The sequence below is a fragment of the Neodiprion pinetum genome, chromosome 2 (genome assembly GCF_021155775.2).
Source record: "Neodiprion pinetum isolate iyNeoPine1 chromosome 2, iyNeoPine1.2, whole genome shotgun sequence".
NCBI lineage: Eukaryota > Metazoa > Arthropoda > Insecta > Hymenoptera > Diprionidae > Neodiprion > Neodiprion pinetum.
The window spans coordinates 14,884,749-14,904,320 of record NC_060233.1 but is presented as its reverse complement, the minus strand read 5'-3'; the positions used below and the strand labels follow the sequence as shown (position 1 = coordinate 14,904,320).

General features: G+C 45.5%; 1 protein-coding gene across 3 annotated transcripts in view; it reads left to right on the top strand.

Moving 5' to 3' along the window:
- Positions 1-19,572, top strand: part of N (neurogenic locus Notch protein) — a 157,065-nt gene that overhangs the window by 91,854 nt on the left and 45,639 nt on the right. For all 3 annotated transcript variants that reach the window (XM_046610651.2, XM_046610650.2, XM_046610653.2), the window contains 2 exons: positions 13,524-13,880; positions 15,674-15,829. In XM_046610651.2, the coding sequence (XP_046466607.1) occupies positions 13,524-13,880; positions 15,674-15,829 (513 nt within the window). The remainder of the gene's footprint in view (positions 1-13,523; positions 13,881-15,673; positions 15,830-19,572) is intronic.

Genomic DNA, 19,572 nt, shown 5'->3' with positions numbered 1-19,572 from the left:
CATAGTATATAATACATGTGCATATGACGAGGATCTAAATGGTTGGAGATTTTATCTTAGGTGAATATTTGAGGATATAACACCACGGTTGTGTATATGAAGAGATATTCCGTATAGATTTGACGTTTTTTCGTAACATCAAACGAAGCTGGAGGGCAACGCAACAAGGCCGATATTAAACAAGAAGAGAATCAGTGAGAATATTGTCCGTGTTGCGGTGGTCGTTGACTCTCAAGATCCGCGCGACCATCGGAGGATCTCGGGGGAGAAAAAAAATATGAAGATAACGAAAAGGAAAAAATAACCTCCCACATCCTGTATGGCCCCCCTGCCACGTTGGCGGTTCATGCCCCTTAACGAGATTCAAATGCCAACTATGGCCCTTCCTCGCTTGCCCCAACCTTTATTTTCCTTCGACCAAGTCAACCAGCTTATTCCGCACTATCTTGGGTTTCGGGGTCAGAATCGTGTTCCAATTAGATGTTGTGCAGCCCAGCCACCGCGACTTGCATTTTATACATTTTTCACCCCATTCTTCTTATTTCGGTTATCGAATACCAAAGTTCTCCCTTATACTAATAAGGCGCCGCTGATCATCGGCTTTTGGACGGTGATCTGAATTTAGATTTCTTCTTCCTACAATTCCCGTAACAATCCTTTAATCGGATACTGGCAACTTCCTATCTTTGCTCTGTTTTCATCAGCAGATGCTCTCTCCGTTCCAATTACGTGTAAAAGCTTCTGAGAGCTGAGTTTATCATCGATATAAATTCGCCTCTTCGAAAGGATTACAGCGTAAGCCGAATAATGTATTCGGACTCGTGGAACTGAAATCACACTCGGTAATATTGATTTCAGTGACCGGCGTATATCCTACAATTCAATTGAAGCTTTTCAATATGGGTGGCCATGCAGGATACAGCCCTGTGGGCATTCGGGATTAAGTATGAAGGAGATATGGGAACTTTATTCCTCATTAAAAAGACAAGAACCGAGAAAAGACGCTCGATTCTTACCGTTTGATTCCGATTATGGAAATCCCGAAGCTGGACTGCGTCGAATGATTTTTTTTATTGTTCTCATTGTCGGCGGCTACCGTGTTATGTCCGCGTTCGGGATTATAAGGTAATCCGATCTCCACCGGTCAACGGTACGTGTCTTTGGCTGCGAGCAACTTTCGGATATCGGGTTCGGCTGAGCCGAACGTTCATTTGCATAATCGTAAAGTAAGACGAGAAGAATTAAGAGAGGCGACATGCCTCGGAAATTAAACTCCTCCGATAGTTTCGGTTTTTGGGTAAAGTGTCGTACACGGCACTGTGTGCCTAATGTAATCAAAGGGTTACACACTTTACCGGCGATACATTACAGCGCGCCGTTCGAGGGTCATCGCGTAATTGAAAATCCTCTCGTAATTATCGACGAGGATGGAGAAAAAAAAAGAGTCTTTATGTGCGCATGTGTAACCGACGATCATTCGAGAGGCAAGCGGCAGAGAAAAAAAAGTTCGGTCTCGCGCGGGTGGCAAAGCTTCATAGGCTGATATTACGGAGCACTAAGCGGCTCGAGTTGTACGTGTCCATTCGTGATAAATAAATCTGTACCTACGGTATATTATGCCGACCCTTTAACGACGCCGGTATGTTTGCATCTTACATTTGTGTTGGTAGGTGTGTGAATGTGTGTTTCGTAGATACTATACCCGGTTCGTTCCTTCTTTGAACTTATGTTCGTATCCGCAGTGATAACACGTAATCTCGAAATTTGTGTCCAAAGTTGCCGCACCGATAACGTTTAGGTTTTTGAAGCAACGACGGAATTGTAACCCGAATTAAAGAGAACCGAACGATTGAGGACACGATAACACTGTCAGTTCACAGCTGGAATGCAATCTTTTTTTTCTAACGTTTCAATCTTCGGTGTTATTTCAATGTGACGTGTGCTTGACATAACTGTTCAATGCAATGTCAGCGATAAGTTCAAAAGCAAAGTTCCGCTCTCATGATTATCACCGAAGAATGTTTCCTCGACAAGTTAAATCGACTTGCGTTCTTTATTGCGGGTTTACATATTGTTCCCACACACTTTCCTCGACGTTGAGCGAAACAAGTTCTCGTTATTCGAGAGTAACTACTATCCAGGTTAGGTTGATAGGTACCGGGGTATTTTTTAAGCGCAGTGGTGAACGCCTGCATCTCGTTGCGAAGAAACGGCGCCTCTCGATATTGCAACGGGTGCTCACTCAGCCAAGGATAACCTCCTTTGGAGACCGGGACGCACTTGGAGGACAGGTTTTAGTAACTGCCGCATGCAGCGCCCTGTGTCAAGCGCTCCAGATATTCGAGAGGTGAGAAAACAACATCCAAGAGTCCATTATGTTGCCGCCTTCGCTCTGCGGATCGATTACTGTTCCATGCAAATTATCCCAACAGAGAAATCGCCGATTTGCAATATTTTATGAATGCGAAGCTGCTTGTTTTTCTCCAAACAATAAAACTCTGATCGTAAGGTCTTCTAAAGTCTAAATGAAACTTTGCACTCTACCAAAAGGAAGTATAAATGGTTTGAAATACTCCACCAATGTATATCTTTTTATTATCACACCTTGAAATAAGTGAAAACTTGAGTCATCGATCAAGCTTGATCGGTTGAAATCTCGGATGCACTTTTGGTTCCCTGAAGCATATCCACATCGTCGAAAAATGGATACGAGGTTGAAGTTAGTAACGTTAACGTGTAATGTAACACTGCAGAAATTGAATGCGTATTTAACAAGTTTAGAATTACTTGGGAGGAGCAAAAGGTTATTTAATTTCAGACTATCCTAAAGTTGTGAAATAATATTAACATTACGAACTTGGGCCTTGTAAATAGATCGACACTCCTCGCTCACTTAAGTTTGCGCTCATTTATCAAGGCCTATATTTCGATATATCTGGGCCTCGGAAACTTCTTGGCCTGTAATGATATGTGACCCTAGCTTCAGTCGTATATTGTAACGTAAGTTGTTGCACGATGTATAGATTGGCTATGCTTCACCGAAATTGAGCTACTCTATCCCACATGTAGATGAGCAGGACGAGATAGATGGAGAGAAAGAGAGCTGGTGAAAAAGTTCGGACAATTTCCGGCCGATTCGTCGTGCTTCTTCTTGCCACGCTATCTAAAAACGAATACACGCAACACACATATGCACTGTTGGTTTACCTTAGAACGAAATTGTTTTTCTGTTGTACTAATTCTACTCTTACGTGTTTCTCGTCTCCGGACCCGCCACCGCATTGCACACTGACATAATGCAAGTCACGCCGGTTTTATTTTATCTTTATTTTTCGTTTGTTCTTTCCGCGGGTGGAGATATCCAATAAAAGAAAATCGTAACATACACCGTTCAGTCTCGGAGAAAGCAATGGCTTACCAACTTAGGACGTTCTCATAACTCCAAAGCGAAGTACATCGTTTCTTTCCGGGAAAAAAGTTTATTTAATTCCTCTCTCTTCGAAATCTTTGTTCTCATTCGCTTGATCAATTTCGTAACCCCGCGGTTTCAACCTCAGCTCAATTTGAACTCACAAACGGACACCACCCATTGGTCAAAGGCAGAGGTAAACCGGTATATACCTCAAGTATTTGCGGCGCTATACACGCATAGAAGTTCTGTTTCGCCTTAGGCGACCAGGATTATATCGAGAGAACGAGAAGCGGAGGGACGAAGGAGCCAGGATCACGAAGCGGTGGGTCCCACCCACTTGAGCCAGCGCAAGTCCGGGCTCGTGACCACCTCGGGCTGATATGTCGAACCGCCGAACCCTTTGCCAGGTCTCTCTGTCTCTCCCAGCGTCTCTCTTTTGCCTGCTCTCGAATCCGTGATTTCCTTCCTCGCTACGGGGTTGGTACCGTCCCAGCACGCTCACGAATATCCTTCCCATGATTTACTCTCGCCTCCCAGAGCCGTCGAGCCAGCTCGCCTAGGTTTCGACGCCGTCTCAACGCCGCGTCGTGGAAGGATTTTTGATTGTTTCGATAATCCATCCCCCGCCTCGATTCGGCGCAATCTTATCGGTACCGAGGCAATTTTATTCAAGACAGTTTCCAAGCGTCCGTATGAGCTTTGAATCTCCGGTGCCGAATTCACCATTTGATGTTCTGTCTATCGTGAGTATATGTTTGTTAATGAGTAATTATCTCCATGGCTTATTAACATAACGCCGAAGCATCGATAGACGCCGGGTATATTAGAACATCGTCAGTTTTATCGAGTCTCTTGTGGGCGTCGCTCGTCTTCTTCTTCTTCTTCTTTTGCCTGCACATTACCATATTTTTTTTCTCGTTGACCTACGGGGTTCCCCTCTTATGACAGGTTCGGTAAAATATTTAGAAGGGTCCATTGCGGCAAAGTGAAGACCTGCTGTACAGTGCATCGATTATTGAGAATTTTTATACGTCGCTCATTCCGACATGTACCGTTGCTTCTCATCCAGCGGGGGATTTTGATCAAGTAAGACAATCGTTTCGCTGCAGTTTCAAACTTTGTAGGAAAATTCTCTAGAAGTAGGATCACGTCGAAATCAATATACCCGACAATCAATAGTCATTAGCAGCATTTATCATAATTATGTGTGATCGAAATCGTTGACAGGCTCGCCCAGGTTTGTCGTCGTCTGGCATTCTCATTTCTATGCCTAACGTAGCGTGAACCTCGTCGATCTCGTTGCACGGAAGAAGAAGGTGTATATAGCCAGCCACTCCTTCAGTTTTCATACGTGTAAAACGAGCGAGCAATGAGTTGGGCATCTTTACCGATCGTGAGTCTTTAGAGGTCGTACGTATGTAGAAAATATTAGAAGACGGTTTTTATATACCTGTATTAGAGGTTGATGGGTAGACAAGTAAGACCGTTCCGTGACTCGGGACGAAGAATCCGACAGACTGAAGGGTGCACTGAACCCAGACTCTCATCTCGCGTTGAAGAGATGAGATGCTGGGTGATCGGTGCGGTAAATAACGTATGGGGTACGCATGTATGTAAATCAGGAAGGGTACACCCACGCCCCCCTTCTTGATATACTCGACGTTCGTTCATTCTCCGCCCGAAAGGATTCTCTCGGCATTTGTATGCATATGTATACCATATGAGCCGGAGTGTGGATACCTACTCACAAAAAGGCCACACACAATACACTTACTTAGGTACCCACTACTCGAGTCTTGAAGCTTATATGAGAAGAAGAATCTTCGGGTTCTTCGCGGTGAATAGCACGCGAGTCTTCTTGGTATAAGAAGATAAAGGCGACCGTGATCTTGCACTCTGCTTCACTCGCTTGTGCTTCTTTCTCTCTCTCTCTTTCTTTCTTCGTCTCTGGTTTTCTCGATGCTTCGTCTTGTCGCGCATTTACGAAGATTGGAGTGGCGGCGACGGCGGCGGCGGCGGCGGCGGTGACCAGGCGGGCTCTGCTTGTATGCAAGGAAAAGTTTATCGCTTCTCGCGCATTATTTTTGTCGAAGGAAGAACAAAAGCAATGCACACTGTGCGCAACGCTGTCCATAAATCAGTGCCAGCGCACCTGGATCCGAAGCAGGTGAAATAGCGCCCGTTTCTTCGCACTGAAATATGAGAATAACATCGACCCACGGGGTACGACTGAACCGTACGGCATCCTCGACACGTTGGGCAGACATGAATTATCGCTTCCTCGTAATCTGGACCACCGCGCACCGTCAATGCGTAATTCGAGATGATCCCTTATCTTCTATTCTTGTTGCCTTTTGAAGTGTTTGAAAAAAATTCTGGAAAATATCGACAACACCACTCTCGTAATTTTCCGCAACGTTTGTTTTGGATGCGCTGGCCTCAGAGCAACAGGTGGTATAGTACCATGCGAGCGCGAATCAACAAGTGCTTTCGTTGCCGCCGCACCCTCTACTCGGCGTTTCGGTCGAGTCGTATCAATGTCAGCGCACGAAGGTATGCGCAGAGAGTATCGTGCTCCTTGGGCTATTGTCGTATAACGTCCCGTCATACGTTCGTGCAGGTCCCCCAAAGATCGGAATGGTCCTGTAGTAAAGTCGACAATGCGCTATTAGATACGCCGTCGGATCTTGGTATTCGAACAATGGGCTCGTCATGCGGCTTCCATTGCTCAATGACAATCAATGAGCTTAGTGTTTGCCGAAGCGTTCGCGCAGTCAGGCCCGGTTAGCCGGCATCAAAAATGCTTCGGGCCCACTTGAGGAATCTTCATCGTTAATTGGAACCCTATTTCGAAAGCTTGTCGCCCTGCTGCAGCAACAGCGGTGTAACAAAAATTCGTCTAGGAAGCCGCCCCGCAGCATGCGCGGCGAACGTAATACTCTTGAATTAAGTCGTCAGCGTCTCCTTCTTCCTCGAGAACCAGGCTATAAGGATTCTCGAGGACTCTCAGGAATTCGAGAAAAGATATCACCGGGTTTACCGCCCCGGAATGAACGGGGTGACTCGCTGAAGGGTTCTCGGCCCTTCAGCGGACATTCGTTCACTTCGGCTTCACTGGATTGCCGCTGCGCCATGGAAAAAATTTAAGGGCATATGCAAGGGAGGAATCAAAATTGGGTTGGGCCAGTCTGAAACACCCGTGACGTCCATCTGTCTTGTGGAACATCCGTCAGCGGCGCCCACCTTCAACTATCTCCTATTCAAATTGCCCTCATCCGATACTTACCATGGATGATGGAATGTCATCTTTCCTTCCGCGAGTCCGGTGAAGATGTAAGCAGGTACGCGCCTACCTGTAGTGTCTCGGGTCTTTAGTTTCAAGGCTTAGAATCATCGCGGGGAAAGGAGAGGCGGGATTATACCTGTTGCCGATTACTTTAGGCGGAGCTCAGGTACCTACTCCGGGACCCGAGGACACCCGCACATAATTTCCCGGTTTACCTGTGACACGATCGTGGTGACACAATGTGTATAACGTGTGTGTATATACAGGGACCACAAAACCGTCAATTACAAAGCAATAAATAACGTAGTTTACTGAACGATCAATGAAAACTTTCGTTCGAGTTGGGACTGAGCAGGCACGATACTTCCCACATATATGCTTTTTCCTGACGATCGACCAAACCTGTACGAAATTCGATCCGGCCATGCGTCAATCTGTTCTTCCGAAGCCTGTCGCGGCTCCGGGATACCTCGACTTCGTATAGTTTCCGGCTGGTTCGACGCGATCCTCAATAATCATGATCAGGCTGAGTGACTCTGCGTACGTACTACACAACGCCATGACCTATGGGCCATAGTACCGCCAACAAGATTTCCTTCCATCAAATGATTATCACTTATTTGTCGACGTGAATACGTGCACATAAATAATTTTTGTTACGCATCCCGCTGGTTTTCTGTGCAGAAGAAGAAGAGGCCCAACTTTGCTTGCCTTTTCACCGCGCAACTTTGAACGCTGGACAGATCGGCTCACTATCAGCGGTTTTCATCCATTAGAGACGATCTAGTCATTAAGTGGAGGGAAAAACGAACGCGCAAGCTGGGGCTACGTTACTCGGTCCTCGCGATCGGTCGGCCCCAGGGGAACCTTTTGGGGACTCATAAGCTGAGAACCGCTGGGCAGCGTAGTTGGCGGCATGAGAATTTTCCCACAGTCCCCACTACCGGACTCCGGGACGCACACCCGCTCTCGCGACGTTGCCACACCTCTTCGACAGAGAGGGACTACGCCGTCGGTCGCGGTGCTGACAGAGACAGAAATAATCACGCCGTGGCGCTGGACGGCTTCGAGCAGGCCGCGTTGAGCTCTCTCGGAGACCGGAGAGGCTCTGTAGAGCGAGGGTGCGCACTGCCTGGGCTCCAGTGCCGGGGAAAAGGACAGTTGATCCAGAGATACCCCAGTGTTCCATTTACTCGAGAATGGAGCGCGCGAGGAAACGAGCGAACCATTCAATGAGCAAGCCTCGCGTCCACAATGCGACTGCTGAAATTACCCTACAAAAGATTATGTCCCTTGAATTTTCGGGGTGTTGGCAACCGCGTTGGGTAAACCGAAAATGCAAAAGAGGAGCGTGAACCAGATTTCGTCTGGTCGATCGGTCCGAGCAATGCTGAACGCTCAGTGGCCAGCTAAGGGATCCCTCACGTATGGAGGGGAGAGCGAAATGGAGCTGTACCTACCGAGCAGAGATGAGTTGGGAGCCAGGGACCCAAGTGCGTGCGGCACACTGTGGCGAAGCGAGGCGAGGGAACAATGGAGAAGGGACATTATGAAAGAACGAATGATATCTAGGTACCTATAGAGCGAGATTACGGGCACTTACTCATACGTGAGCCTTTCGTTGCAGCAAGCGGTCACCATTTTTTCACAGCAAAACAGGAGCGAACCTGCATGTTTTCCTTCTTCTTTTTGAAAGTCACGGTGACCGATTCTTCGTGGCTCGCGAAGCTCGCACGGTGTAGTGTAATACCGTTTGTGAGATGTAAAAGGCACCGTTGAACTATGCGAATGATTTCTGTTCAGAGTGTACCAATCAGGCTGCGCAGGTCTTGCTCTCGCTCACTATTTTTCTTTCTCTTGTTCTCCATCTTCGTCCTCGTCCCTGCAGCAGCGAGACGGGATAAGCCACCTAGTAGTAGACAGACACGTTCTCCGCGGTCGAATATTTGGACAGGTCTTTGGGTCCGAGTGAGTGGGTCTGCAGCACCACCTGCTAAATTGCTACTAGATTGTGACGGATATCCATACACACCGATGCATACCAACCAACCTGTGTGAAGCCGTCGCCGGGCAGCGCGCGCGCCTTCGCGTCGTTTTGGTGTGCCGCAGTAATGCGCAGTATGTGTAGACACGCAGACTGACCAGTCCCACCGTGATTCTCGGGTGAATGAAATCAATTATAGTCGCTAATTTGAGCTCTTTTGCCAGATTCTTTGGATTCCTGCAAGAATTCCGAATCGAATCGCTTGCCGAAAAGGGAACAATTAAACCAACATTGCAGCAGTCTTCCACTGGTTAGACAAAAATGTCTCTTCGACGTCTCTTGCGCATTTGCGCGCGTTATTTCAGCTTTACGCGGACGCTTAAGTAATGGGGAGTTCTTCTGAAGATTCGGCTAAGAAATCAACTGGTTCCAAACCATGTAAGGATTTGACGAATTCACGAGTGGTGATGTTTTACCGTGAGACGTGTTTTACCTGTCTGATCATCAAGTCTCGAGTACAAAGCCTCGGAGAGAAAAGAAGACAGAGTCGATGTGGTTGAGCAGTTAAGTGAAGAAAAGAGAACACTCTCTTCTTCATTACTGGGGGATCAAGGTGGGTGAGGGGGGGGACTTGATAACAACGAACCGTACGCATGATAGGTAACCACACAATTTATTTAGCACACCCGGTGAAGTAAGTTCCCCTCTGGAGTTTATAGGGGGAATCTAAAGGGGCAGGGGCAGGACGGGGGCGCGTCCCTTCGCTAATAACATGCGGGTTTATTTCCATAAGCTGACCGCTTCCCAGAACGAAACTGCCCTCTTATGCCCTCGCTCACCACTCGTGGTCGAACACAGAGACAGAGAGAGAGGGTTACGGAATCCGATGCGTGGGCGAGCGAGCCGAGAGATCTGGAAACGGGGTGCGGGGATCTTGCCGTATATATAAATCAACGCGCCCCCTGTAATTGTTCTCCGTGAGCCAAACCCTTCCGCACGCGTGTGCATGTGTGCGTCCCATTGCTGGCAGTGTCCGCATGCTGGTGTTACTCCGAAGGAGGAGCTCCCGAGCACTTCGTGTCAATGCGGTTACCTCATCACTGCGGTACAGATTACCGTTCTTTCTCTAATTCTACGAACGATATCCTCAAAGGGTAACTGCATGGCATGCCAACGCGTGCACACAGTATTTGTACGTGTCGCATTCGCCATGATTGGTGTACACCAAAGAAGACTAGGCATGTGATCCAGCTAATCGGGAGCGATGCCTTAGACTGGGCTGTCGACTTGGTTCAACCGGTAAAGTTTCACATGCCTTCATGAAGATCCTCAGGTCACCTATTAATTAGACGAATCGTTTCTGAAGCAGTGGGTCCGTCTTTTACTTATAGTGACAGTCGTCCTCATAATCATTCACTTTTCGGTGTACCCATAATCGGATTGATTATATCATTCACCGATTCAGGGGAACTTGCATGCGAGTCGTCGTTGCATATCGGCTTCCCGATAACTGCCTATCCCACTAGGAAATCCGGGTTTATTCCCTACCATGCTTGAGCACTTGTGTATATCTATCTTTTGCCATCGACTGGTTCACCAGATAGTCACATACGTGCTCGTAGTTACCATTTAATGGGGCTCGTTTAATTTATGCCCGATGCAGAGTGTACTTTGCCACGTAATCGTCCACACATGCCTATATGTATATTTATTTATGCATGCATCGCTGTATAGTCACGAGTGCGCGTATTGTATGCGTAGTTCCATGTAGCAAAACGCGCCAACGTTGTCGCGCACTCTGTACTCTACCGTTGAATCTAGCCAGATCTTTCATAGAGATTTTATTCTACAACCTACTCTTATACAAGGGGCGTGTAGCGCAGAAACAAGACTGGTGGGGCTTTCCAGCTAACTCTCACTTCACTTTACCACCTGTACAAGACTCCGTGCTCGATTCGACACGATATCATAATTGCGAATGCGGATCGGTATGTGCGGTACTTAAAAACCACCAAGCTAGAAATCCTTTATAGATGCTGAGGGATTTTTAAAGAACGATTTGCTTGTACGTTGTTGAATCGTACTTAAATTATACTGATAAATTTATATACTGTGAAACTGCAGTGTCACCAAATTTCGACGAAGTACTTCAGACTTGGATAGATAATTCAACATCCTGTGATTCCGCTTGTAAAAATTTCTTATTTGTAGAGAACAAGCCGCGAATTCCGACGGGCAAAGTTGCTTAGTTTGTTGAAATTGACCCTGTATGCGATACTTATGCGACGCAGGTGGTTGTTCATGGTTGAGAATCGGCAGTTTAGGCTTCGCTATCGGGTTACTAAGTTGTCGGACTAAGGAATTCACGTTGCTGGGTGGGTCCAAGAAAACTGCGTCACGCAGCGAATAATCAACAATAGATGATCAAAAAGCGGGTGAAATAATGAATCGGCGGTCTCTCTTTCACGGCTTGCTCATTTTATTTTACCAGCCATTACGACTCTTCGACAACCGAGTGGTTCATTGTCACTGAATTAGACGTTACCCGGAATAAGCGAGTATGAATAACGTACAATCGCTTGCTGAGTAATTGTGCATGACTGCTCTATCAAGTGGTATTTTCGTTTGGTGAATCTGTAAACGGAAATGCGTACGTGACATGATGCCGGAGAGTAAGTAATTAGCTGCGGTGCAATGCTGATTAGCAGCCCGCGTCAGAGCGCACGGATGCGGTCGCAGACAATTCCCACATTCCTATCACTCACCGATTGTCCCTGTCTACCACCAGTTCTGCGGAACCAGATATCATCGCCTATACATCCGCGCTCACTATCAACGTCTTGCGGTCACCCGGTTTCCTCCGATCATGTTATACTCCGTTCAATGATAACACAATAATCGGGTTTTGGTTCGTAAAGAAACTCTGGAGCTGACGGAATTTCTCCGAAGCTTTGGATGATGGTTTACGGTCTTCGAATTTTCTTGAAAGATTCCATTAATCTTACCTCTTAATTTTTTCACCTTCATATGCCCGATGTTTCACGGGCCAGTCTTACTCAATTGGACAAGTGTTGGTACGGAATTATCGCTTTCCTTTTTCGTCTTACTTAAACGAAGAATATTGTATTAATACTTGAGGGTATTGACGGTAGGGATACACACGTGTGGTGCGTATGGTTTGAGTAAACCGAGGTGAGTTGTTCTCGGCAACAAAGAACATCGACTTTCTCACCTCAGCTTCCAAGGAACGCTGTCCGCTTATTTACTCAGCCTTTAGTCTCGTGTTTTTGCTTATACTGGCGGGTTTGTTGTACAATTTTGTTCGGCTTGCTGCGATGCAGCATCGTTCTCCTTCCGTTCCACCTGAGCCTAAAATCAGGAAGTTTCGAAAGATGCTTTTTATTAAGTATGCGTATCACATTGGAGGCGAGGTTAATTGCGGCGCAGAGGCCGACAAACGAAACTCACACAGGCAGGCAAAACAGCTTCCGAGTTGCCGCGGAGGTGACACACTGCAATAGGCTGGAGATAGTTTCGAGCAAGAAATTCCAGTGGAAAGTGAGAAAACGACTCTTGACGGTGTCGTTGACCTGTCGGCGAAGGGAGCTTATGGCTGATGCTTCCCCTCGCTCGGTCGCGACGTTCCCAATTGCGCGATATCAACGATCCGAAGAGGAGGAAGACTTGCACAGAGCCAAGGTCACGCGGAAGCGTCGCGAATCCATTACCCGCTATCTAAATATTTGAATTGCCTCTAAAAAGATACGCCGATTATCACGGACTTCACGGTACGCGGACCGCTCTCTTCCTCCTCTCTTCTCTTCATCCTCTTTCTCTCAGGCCCGTCATCTCGAGCCTTCTCTTCGACTGGCTTGCTTGACCGAGAACATTTTTCGATTACTCGGGGATCGTGCGAGTTATCAACTTGTCAAGATCAGGCCTTTGCGCTTCTTCTTTGTCAGGCCAGCCGCGTTCTTGCCTTCATATTCTTCCAGGATTTTCAGGTTTTGTATTTATTTTCTCCCCGTACGCCAGCATGCTTGTAATGTAAAAAAAAAAAATTAAAAAAAAAAACGAAAAAAAAACCCGTACATAATTTATAACGAGGAGACACGAAAAGGTCACACGTGTACTCGCATCTGGTTTTGCGCCTTGCCAATTCTGTGATCATCGTTTGCCGTTCCACGATTTTGCTCTCACCATTCTGAACTGACACGATAATGACAAAATTAAGATCCAGTCTTACAGTCGAAAAGAAATCACCAACTGCAGCTAACGTGAATCTCCTTCAACAGTAAATTGCAGGATAATAGCAATAACTTGATTTGCGAACCAGAGCCGGTAGATTATTTTCTGAATAGTCCAATCAAAGTTCTTACAGATTTGCGTTAACTTTCGCCGGTGTGTTTCCCGTTTCGTGGATATTATCAGGGAGAATTCGTTCCCATCATAGGCCATAACTATCATTTAACGGCTCGGTGTAAAACCCGGATCGTGAGCACCGCACGGCTATTAGCGGCAGAATTACATTCGAAAAAGTTCTTGAGGAGCTATAAGAAAGTCGGTACTGATCTCGATGGAGGTCAAGACGCTTTCAGGAGATTGTTTAAGCGTGATTGGCTCGGAAAATCAGTGGGTGTGTCGTACTAACGATCCTTACAACATACCGCACGTATGCCACCGTAATTAGAGAGACACTTTGAACGTATCGTATCTTTCGATTCTCCAGGGAAATGTTAGTGGTACTGAAATCAAGTCCATCTTTGGTTATAGTAGAACTGCCATTCGCAAGCTCGATAAATGAATGACGAAATTTAAATTTCTCACCATATTTGTTCCAGGTTTTCGAGGAGACAAGTGCGAGGAGAACATCGACGACTGCGCGGGCAACTTGTGCCAGAACGGCGCAACGTGCATCGACCGGGTAAACGAATACGCATGTCAGTGTCCCCCAACGTTTACCGGTACCCAGTGCGAAATTGACGTCGACGAGTGCTCGCTGAGGCCGTCGGTTTGTCACAACGGTGCAACATGCACGAACTCACATGGGAGTTACTCCTGCATATGCGTGAACGGATGGACCGGAATCGACTGCAGCATCAACATCGACGATTGCGCGGGCGCCGCGTGTTTCAACGGCGCCACGTGCATCGACCGAGTTGGAAGCTTCTACTGTCAGTGTACCCACGGAAAAACTGGTGAGTCTTTTCTGCGTTTTTTTCCCCTCGCTCTTCTTCCAGCTTACACATTTCTTTCGCCGTTTTTTAAACCTTTCTTTCTCTCTTTCTCTCCCTCCCAAAGCACTATTCATCTTGGCTGGTCTTCTCGGAACTGCTTACCGCCTCTTACCGGCGTTTTTTGATCCAGCAAGAATCGCGGTACGACGCCAATGTGCCACCCAGTTAGGGCTCAACTTCGCGTTTATTGGTTGTTCGAATTTTTTATACTGAACGCGGTATCTGGCGCGAATACTTCGTAACTTCATTTTTTTTTTTTTTTTTTAATTTCTCCTTTTTTTGCCCAAGGTCCAAACAACTTATCGCGTGATTCAATCGTACAGTCTTGGACTGCCATGCCGTAGACTGCATTTGACCGATTGATAAATTATCATACTCAGTATATTGAATGAATTTTATATACTCGAGAGCGGAACCTTCGCAATACACACTAGGCGTTCACCTTTAGAGACCTCCTACCGGGTTCGGCTGGTCTCTTCTCTCATTTAAGATTTTTATTCACGCTTTCTCACGTATACCACAGTTCCCATTATATTTTACGTGAAAGTATATAATAGGTGCACGTTAAAAACGCGTAATTTCTCGAGCCGTTGACATGTACGCCTCTTTGTCAGAGTTTGCAGTTTGCCTGCGCACCTTCTGCTTCCATTTACACAATACAAATTGCACAGTTGGAATCGTAGCTGCAGTCGCCAACGTGGATAAAGTTTCTATTCACGACCTCTTCTCTCTTTCTATTGATGCATATAATTTAATATAGTATCTATAGCTTTCACGGTTGTTGCACATCCGATAATTTACCTAACGCAGAAGCTCAACCAATACCATTACGATTTGTATGCATAATAGAGTAATTTTGGGTGGAGTTAAGAGAATAAGGCTACGCATCAAGGTTTCTTGCGAAAAGAATAATTTCAAATAGATTCTGACTATTCGACAGGTTTACAGTGTGACATCGAGGTAAATCCATCGAGACGACGGACGTGTTCGAATCGGTTTTTTAAATCATGTTGAGGAGAACTCGGAGCTCACTGTGATCGCACTCTGAATAACAACAATGCATCCCTGCCAGGCTAGACTTAATTAATTCCTTTCGTTATTCCTCGTGCCGTCGTCTTGGCATGTAGCAATGCACTCGACGAGACGCTGCATGGCGCGAACGAACGCTCATTCGCGCATTAGCATAAGCTAATTGAATGATTGCATAGGTGTGCCTACCGACAACGTAGTTAGCCGGGTATTCGTTCAAAACAATAGCGAAACAATAACAGGAAAGAAAACGGAACCTGCGAACTCCGGATCCCAGCTGATTAACCGCGTTGAGCAAGAATGAAAATAAGTAAATAAATGGGGAAAAAAAGAGTGAAAATAAAAACCTACAAAGAGAGAAGCTTGCGTAAAGAGAATGTTATACAATCAGAGGTAACTCGGGTAATTTTATACATTGACGAATCGGTGTTTCAGTCATTTAATTGATCGCGCTTAATAACAACCGAATAGGGAATTTGTCACCGTATCTTAAACGCCTGTAACGTGAGAGAATTGTTTATTCTTGGGATCTCTGCTAATGATGCCTATCTTTGGAACGGGACTATCCGTATTTGGCGTCCATCTACACGGACTTTTGTCCTAGAATTATAATGATGCAGGTGTTCCGAATGCCTGATACGATGTCAGTTGGTTTCGAAAATTCTTGAAATATCCTTCTGTAGTAATAATAGGAATTCACCAACCGTTCTTTAATCCTATTTCAGGACTCCTGTGCCATCTCGACGACGCATGCACTTCGAACCCGTGTCATCAGGGGGCGATATGCGACACGAGTCCCATAAACGGCTCGTACACGTGTTCCTGCGCCAGTGGATACAAGGGACTCGACTGCTCTGAGGACATCGACGAATGCGAACAAGGTAACTCGAGTTCAACTTTTTTCCGACCAGCTCGACGTGCGAAAACATTCGTGGAAGTTTGCGTATAGTGTATAGCATGTGTGATACACATGGCGGGTGGGATGATGTTGCGATGAAGCACAATTGAGGCATTTTTTTTTTCATTGTATCCAAAGTAAAAGTTAAACTAGATAGGTTAAACCTCGGGAAAATAATCTGCTTGCCCGTTTAACGAGAAAAGCGTTAGCGAATCTACGATTGCTGTTTGCCGTGGAATTTCGAATGCCCGATCTCTCTAGGGTGGGTTGGAAATTGATGGGCCAGACGCGCGGTTGTAATTTATTTGATTATGCTTTTGTGTGATGGACGAGCCTAGGCGAAGGCTCGTGGTGGCGAACGGTAATAATTCATTTTATTAAGAGATTTGACGTCGAGGAGATGCTGCAGTAGCGCAGGAGCCACAGCAGGAACAGGAGCGTGAGCATCAGCTACGAGCCGACAGGAACTCGGTCGACTCGTCATTATTCGAAAACGGTATACTGCCAAATTAATGTACCAGATATCGCTGAATGGGATGGATTAAAATGATAGCCATTATGCCCGCTGCCAGTAGACACACACGTTACGCTGCGATGAATTAATTATTGTTTGATAAAGAAAGAAACAAGAGAGAAGAAAGTATCATTAACGGTTGTGATACTCTTCGTGCGTCTATTATACATACCCGTATAGATACGTACGCCTGTGTAATAATATCTTTTATCATATTTTCTCCGGGACGTGTGAACGTAAGGATACTTTATTCATTGAGGTTATTAATGATCGTACGTGCCGTTAATGCTCACCATATTCTTATACCTATTCTTCCCTACCGGTAATTCGTACCGCTGTCTCTAATAAGCTTCGATCGTGTTTGGGATTCAATCAGCATTATTTAAAAGGTTGTGGCAACGTCGCCAACTCGTATGAAATGAAAACAAATATAAAAGACGAAATATACAGATGGATAGATACAGAGAAACAATTATACTCTACGAACTTTGCTACTAGTTCTAACATTCGCGTGTTACATCGGATCCAGCAAACGCTTCGAATCGCTTCGTGACGTTTTAAAACTTACAAGAAAACTTGAATCAATAATTACATAGTTCTGGCCGCATCTGTTTCCGTTTGTCGTAAATATAAATTACAGTTTCATTTCGATTTTTCGGGTACTTTGACAGCTCGTTTTATTTATTGATGCTGTTGCAGGTTTTGTTCGATGAAATATCGGCCTCGAAGACGCTTGAAATAAGGCAACGAATCTTGGATTTTTAAACACACTTTACAGCTCATACCTGAGATGCTAAGGTCAACTCGAGATTTCATTATATTACACCCGTTTCAAGGCTAATTTAACGCTCAGAATTAGTGCTCATACATTTATGTGTTATTGATCTCACGATAGTTTGACTACAAACCAATCGAAGGAGAGGATGAAATTAAAATCCGGTACGAATGAACGAAATTCATGAATTTATAGACCATTAACATCTTTACAGAATTTATTAACAATCATTTAAGGAGGGTAACGTTACACATTAAACGCCACGAATTCGGGACCGTGATCACGTTAACATTCACATCAATATTCACGACGTTCGTCGATGTTTACAGCCAATTTTTGGAGATTACACAGTCGATGTAGAAATACGTCTATAAAGCTCACTAATAAGCCTCGTACAGTTGCATTTAGAGAGAGAAAACGGAGAAGAAAACGAGTTTATACTTTGGTTAGAAACTAAACTCATCTCGAGTAAAGGTTCGGACTTTCATTGGTGTCGATTCACATTTCTTTAAAGATCGAGAAAAATTAACTGACACCGAAAGTTTGTCGAACCGAATGAGAATGAACGCCAAGCCGAAAGACAAGGCTTGTGTAAGAGCAGCAATTGGAGAGATTCTGACTCATAATCGGTAGCAACGGGCAGGAACAACCCGGTTGCCTACATGCGATGATCAAATGTGGAATTAGATTTAATGACTGTTTTTAATGGCATCCAGGCAGGCAGGTACATTAGGTAGCTGTCAATTCGAGATTCGCCAGTGGCGATAATAGAACCCGATTATACGTCTCGAGGAATTCCATCATCCCATTCCCCCCTCTTCCTTTCAGGTGGTGCAACGCGGCGGATCCGCGGGTTTATTCCGCACAGCGACTTGTACTAAATAATTGCGCGTAATGACACGGCTGTGACATCTCCGGTTGCGCGCGTTTTTCCTCGTCTTTATTCGAGTTTTTGTTCTCTTTCCTTCTCCTCCCCGTCGAAAAAGAACACGTCCGATATAAGCTCTATTATTAGTAGACTCGAGGCGCGTTGTGGGAAAACTTGTTTCAACTCATTCAACCTATTCACAAACATATATATTCTTCCACACGTATGTCCGAGCGTTATTTAATGTTCTGATGCCTGTGATGTGTATTCGTCGAGGAAGAGATGGAGAGATAGGGAGAGAAAACGGAATAGAGAGATGAAGCGGAGCGTAGGTTAAAACCCGCGTCTCTTTTTCGGCTCGTTTATTCAAACAATTTTGCTCCTGCACGCTGTAACACTGCGCGGGTATCGAAAGAGTATGCTAATCACGCTCAGAATACGGAACCATACAATGATTCACTTTGCTTTAACACGTGCTTCTTCACTTAGAGTACGTATATTTAAACACGCACATCTGACAAATGCATCGTTGTGAAAAATGGAGATGAAACGCGCAAAGTTGATGAAAAGTCAAAACTCGCTGATAACGGGTATGTATATTATTCGAGGTCAAAGGTTAAAGGTCGCTCGAGTCTGCTTCCTGAACGGTACAGTTTCATTATACATATACCTATAGATGGTCAGCTTATCTGTTAGTTATCTGAGAATCAAATTATCCCGAGGGACATAGAGAGAGATTATCTTTGGTTCGGTAATGCGCGGCTGACTTATAGGAAGCCGGTAGGTGTGGACCACATGCTGTGGGCCTATTCTCGGCGGTCTGGTCTTTCTTAATTAATATTAACCGCCCTTGACTACCGGCTGTCTCGTGTTAATTACGATTCTATTCTGTCCGTAGATTGGCTGTTTGCTAGATCGCGCAATGCTTGCAGGTTTACGACTTTGTCAATGAGGATTTTTCCAACGATCATGACGAAAACTGTATTCAATTCAGTCGAGTTCGCGCATTCATCACACCTGTTCTTCTCAGTCTCCTGACACAACCCGACCTCTTGACCCCATGGCTGACCAGCGCGACAATGAGTCGAATCAATCTCTTTTGCCAGACTCAAAAAATCCCATCAACGTAGCGGTAACTCGATTAAGACAAGCCGTCGTAATTACCAACCTGGACCTGAACCTTTCCATCCGGCATGTAATGATCCTTGAAAGGAGCTACGTTCACATTAATGAACTGTCTCTGTTGTCCGTTCGATTTTAAAGGTAAACTTTTTACTTCCCGAAAGAAAATTATTATTCTTTTATTCCGAGGACTGAATATCTCGGCAATGATAATTTGATACCTAGCTTCGATCACTCTAATATGTACAGTTCCCCAATAACCATGTAGTGCGATGGTTTTTTTTTTTTTTTTACTCCCAGTTGGTTTAATTAACCGTGTGAGGAAATTTGGCCGGCTTTGACTGGCAAGCTTCTTGGCCGTCGAGCTTCGCGGGAGCTTGTGGCATGCAGTATAATTATTAGCGCATTACTCAGGGACGCGAAGGAAGCTGACTTCGCACCGGGCCC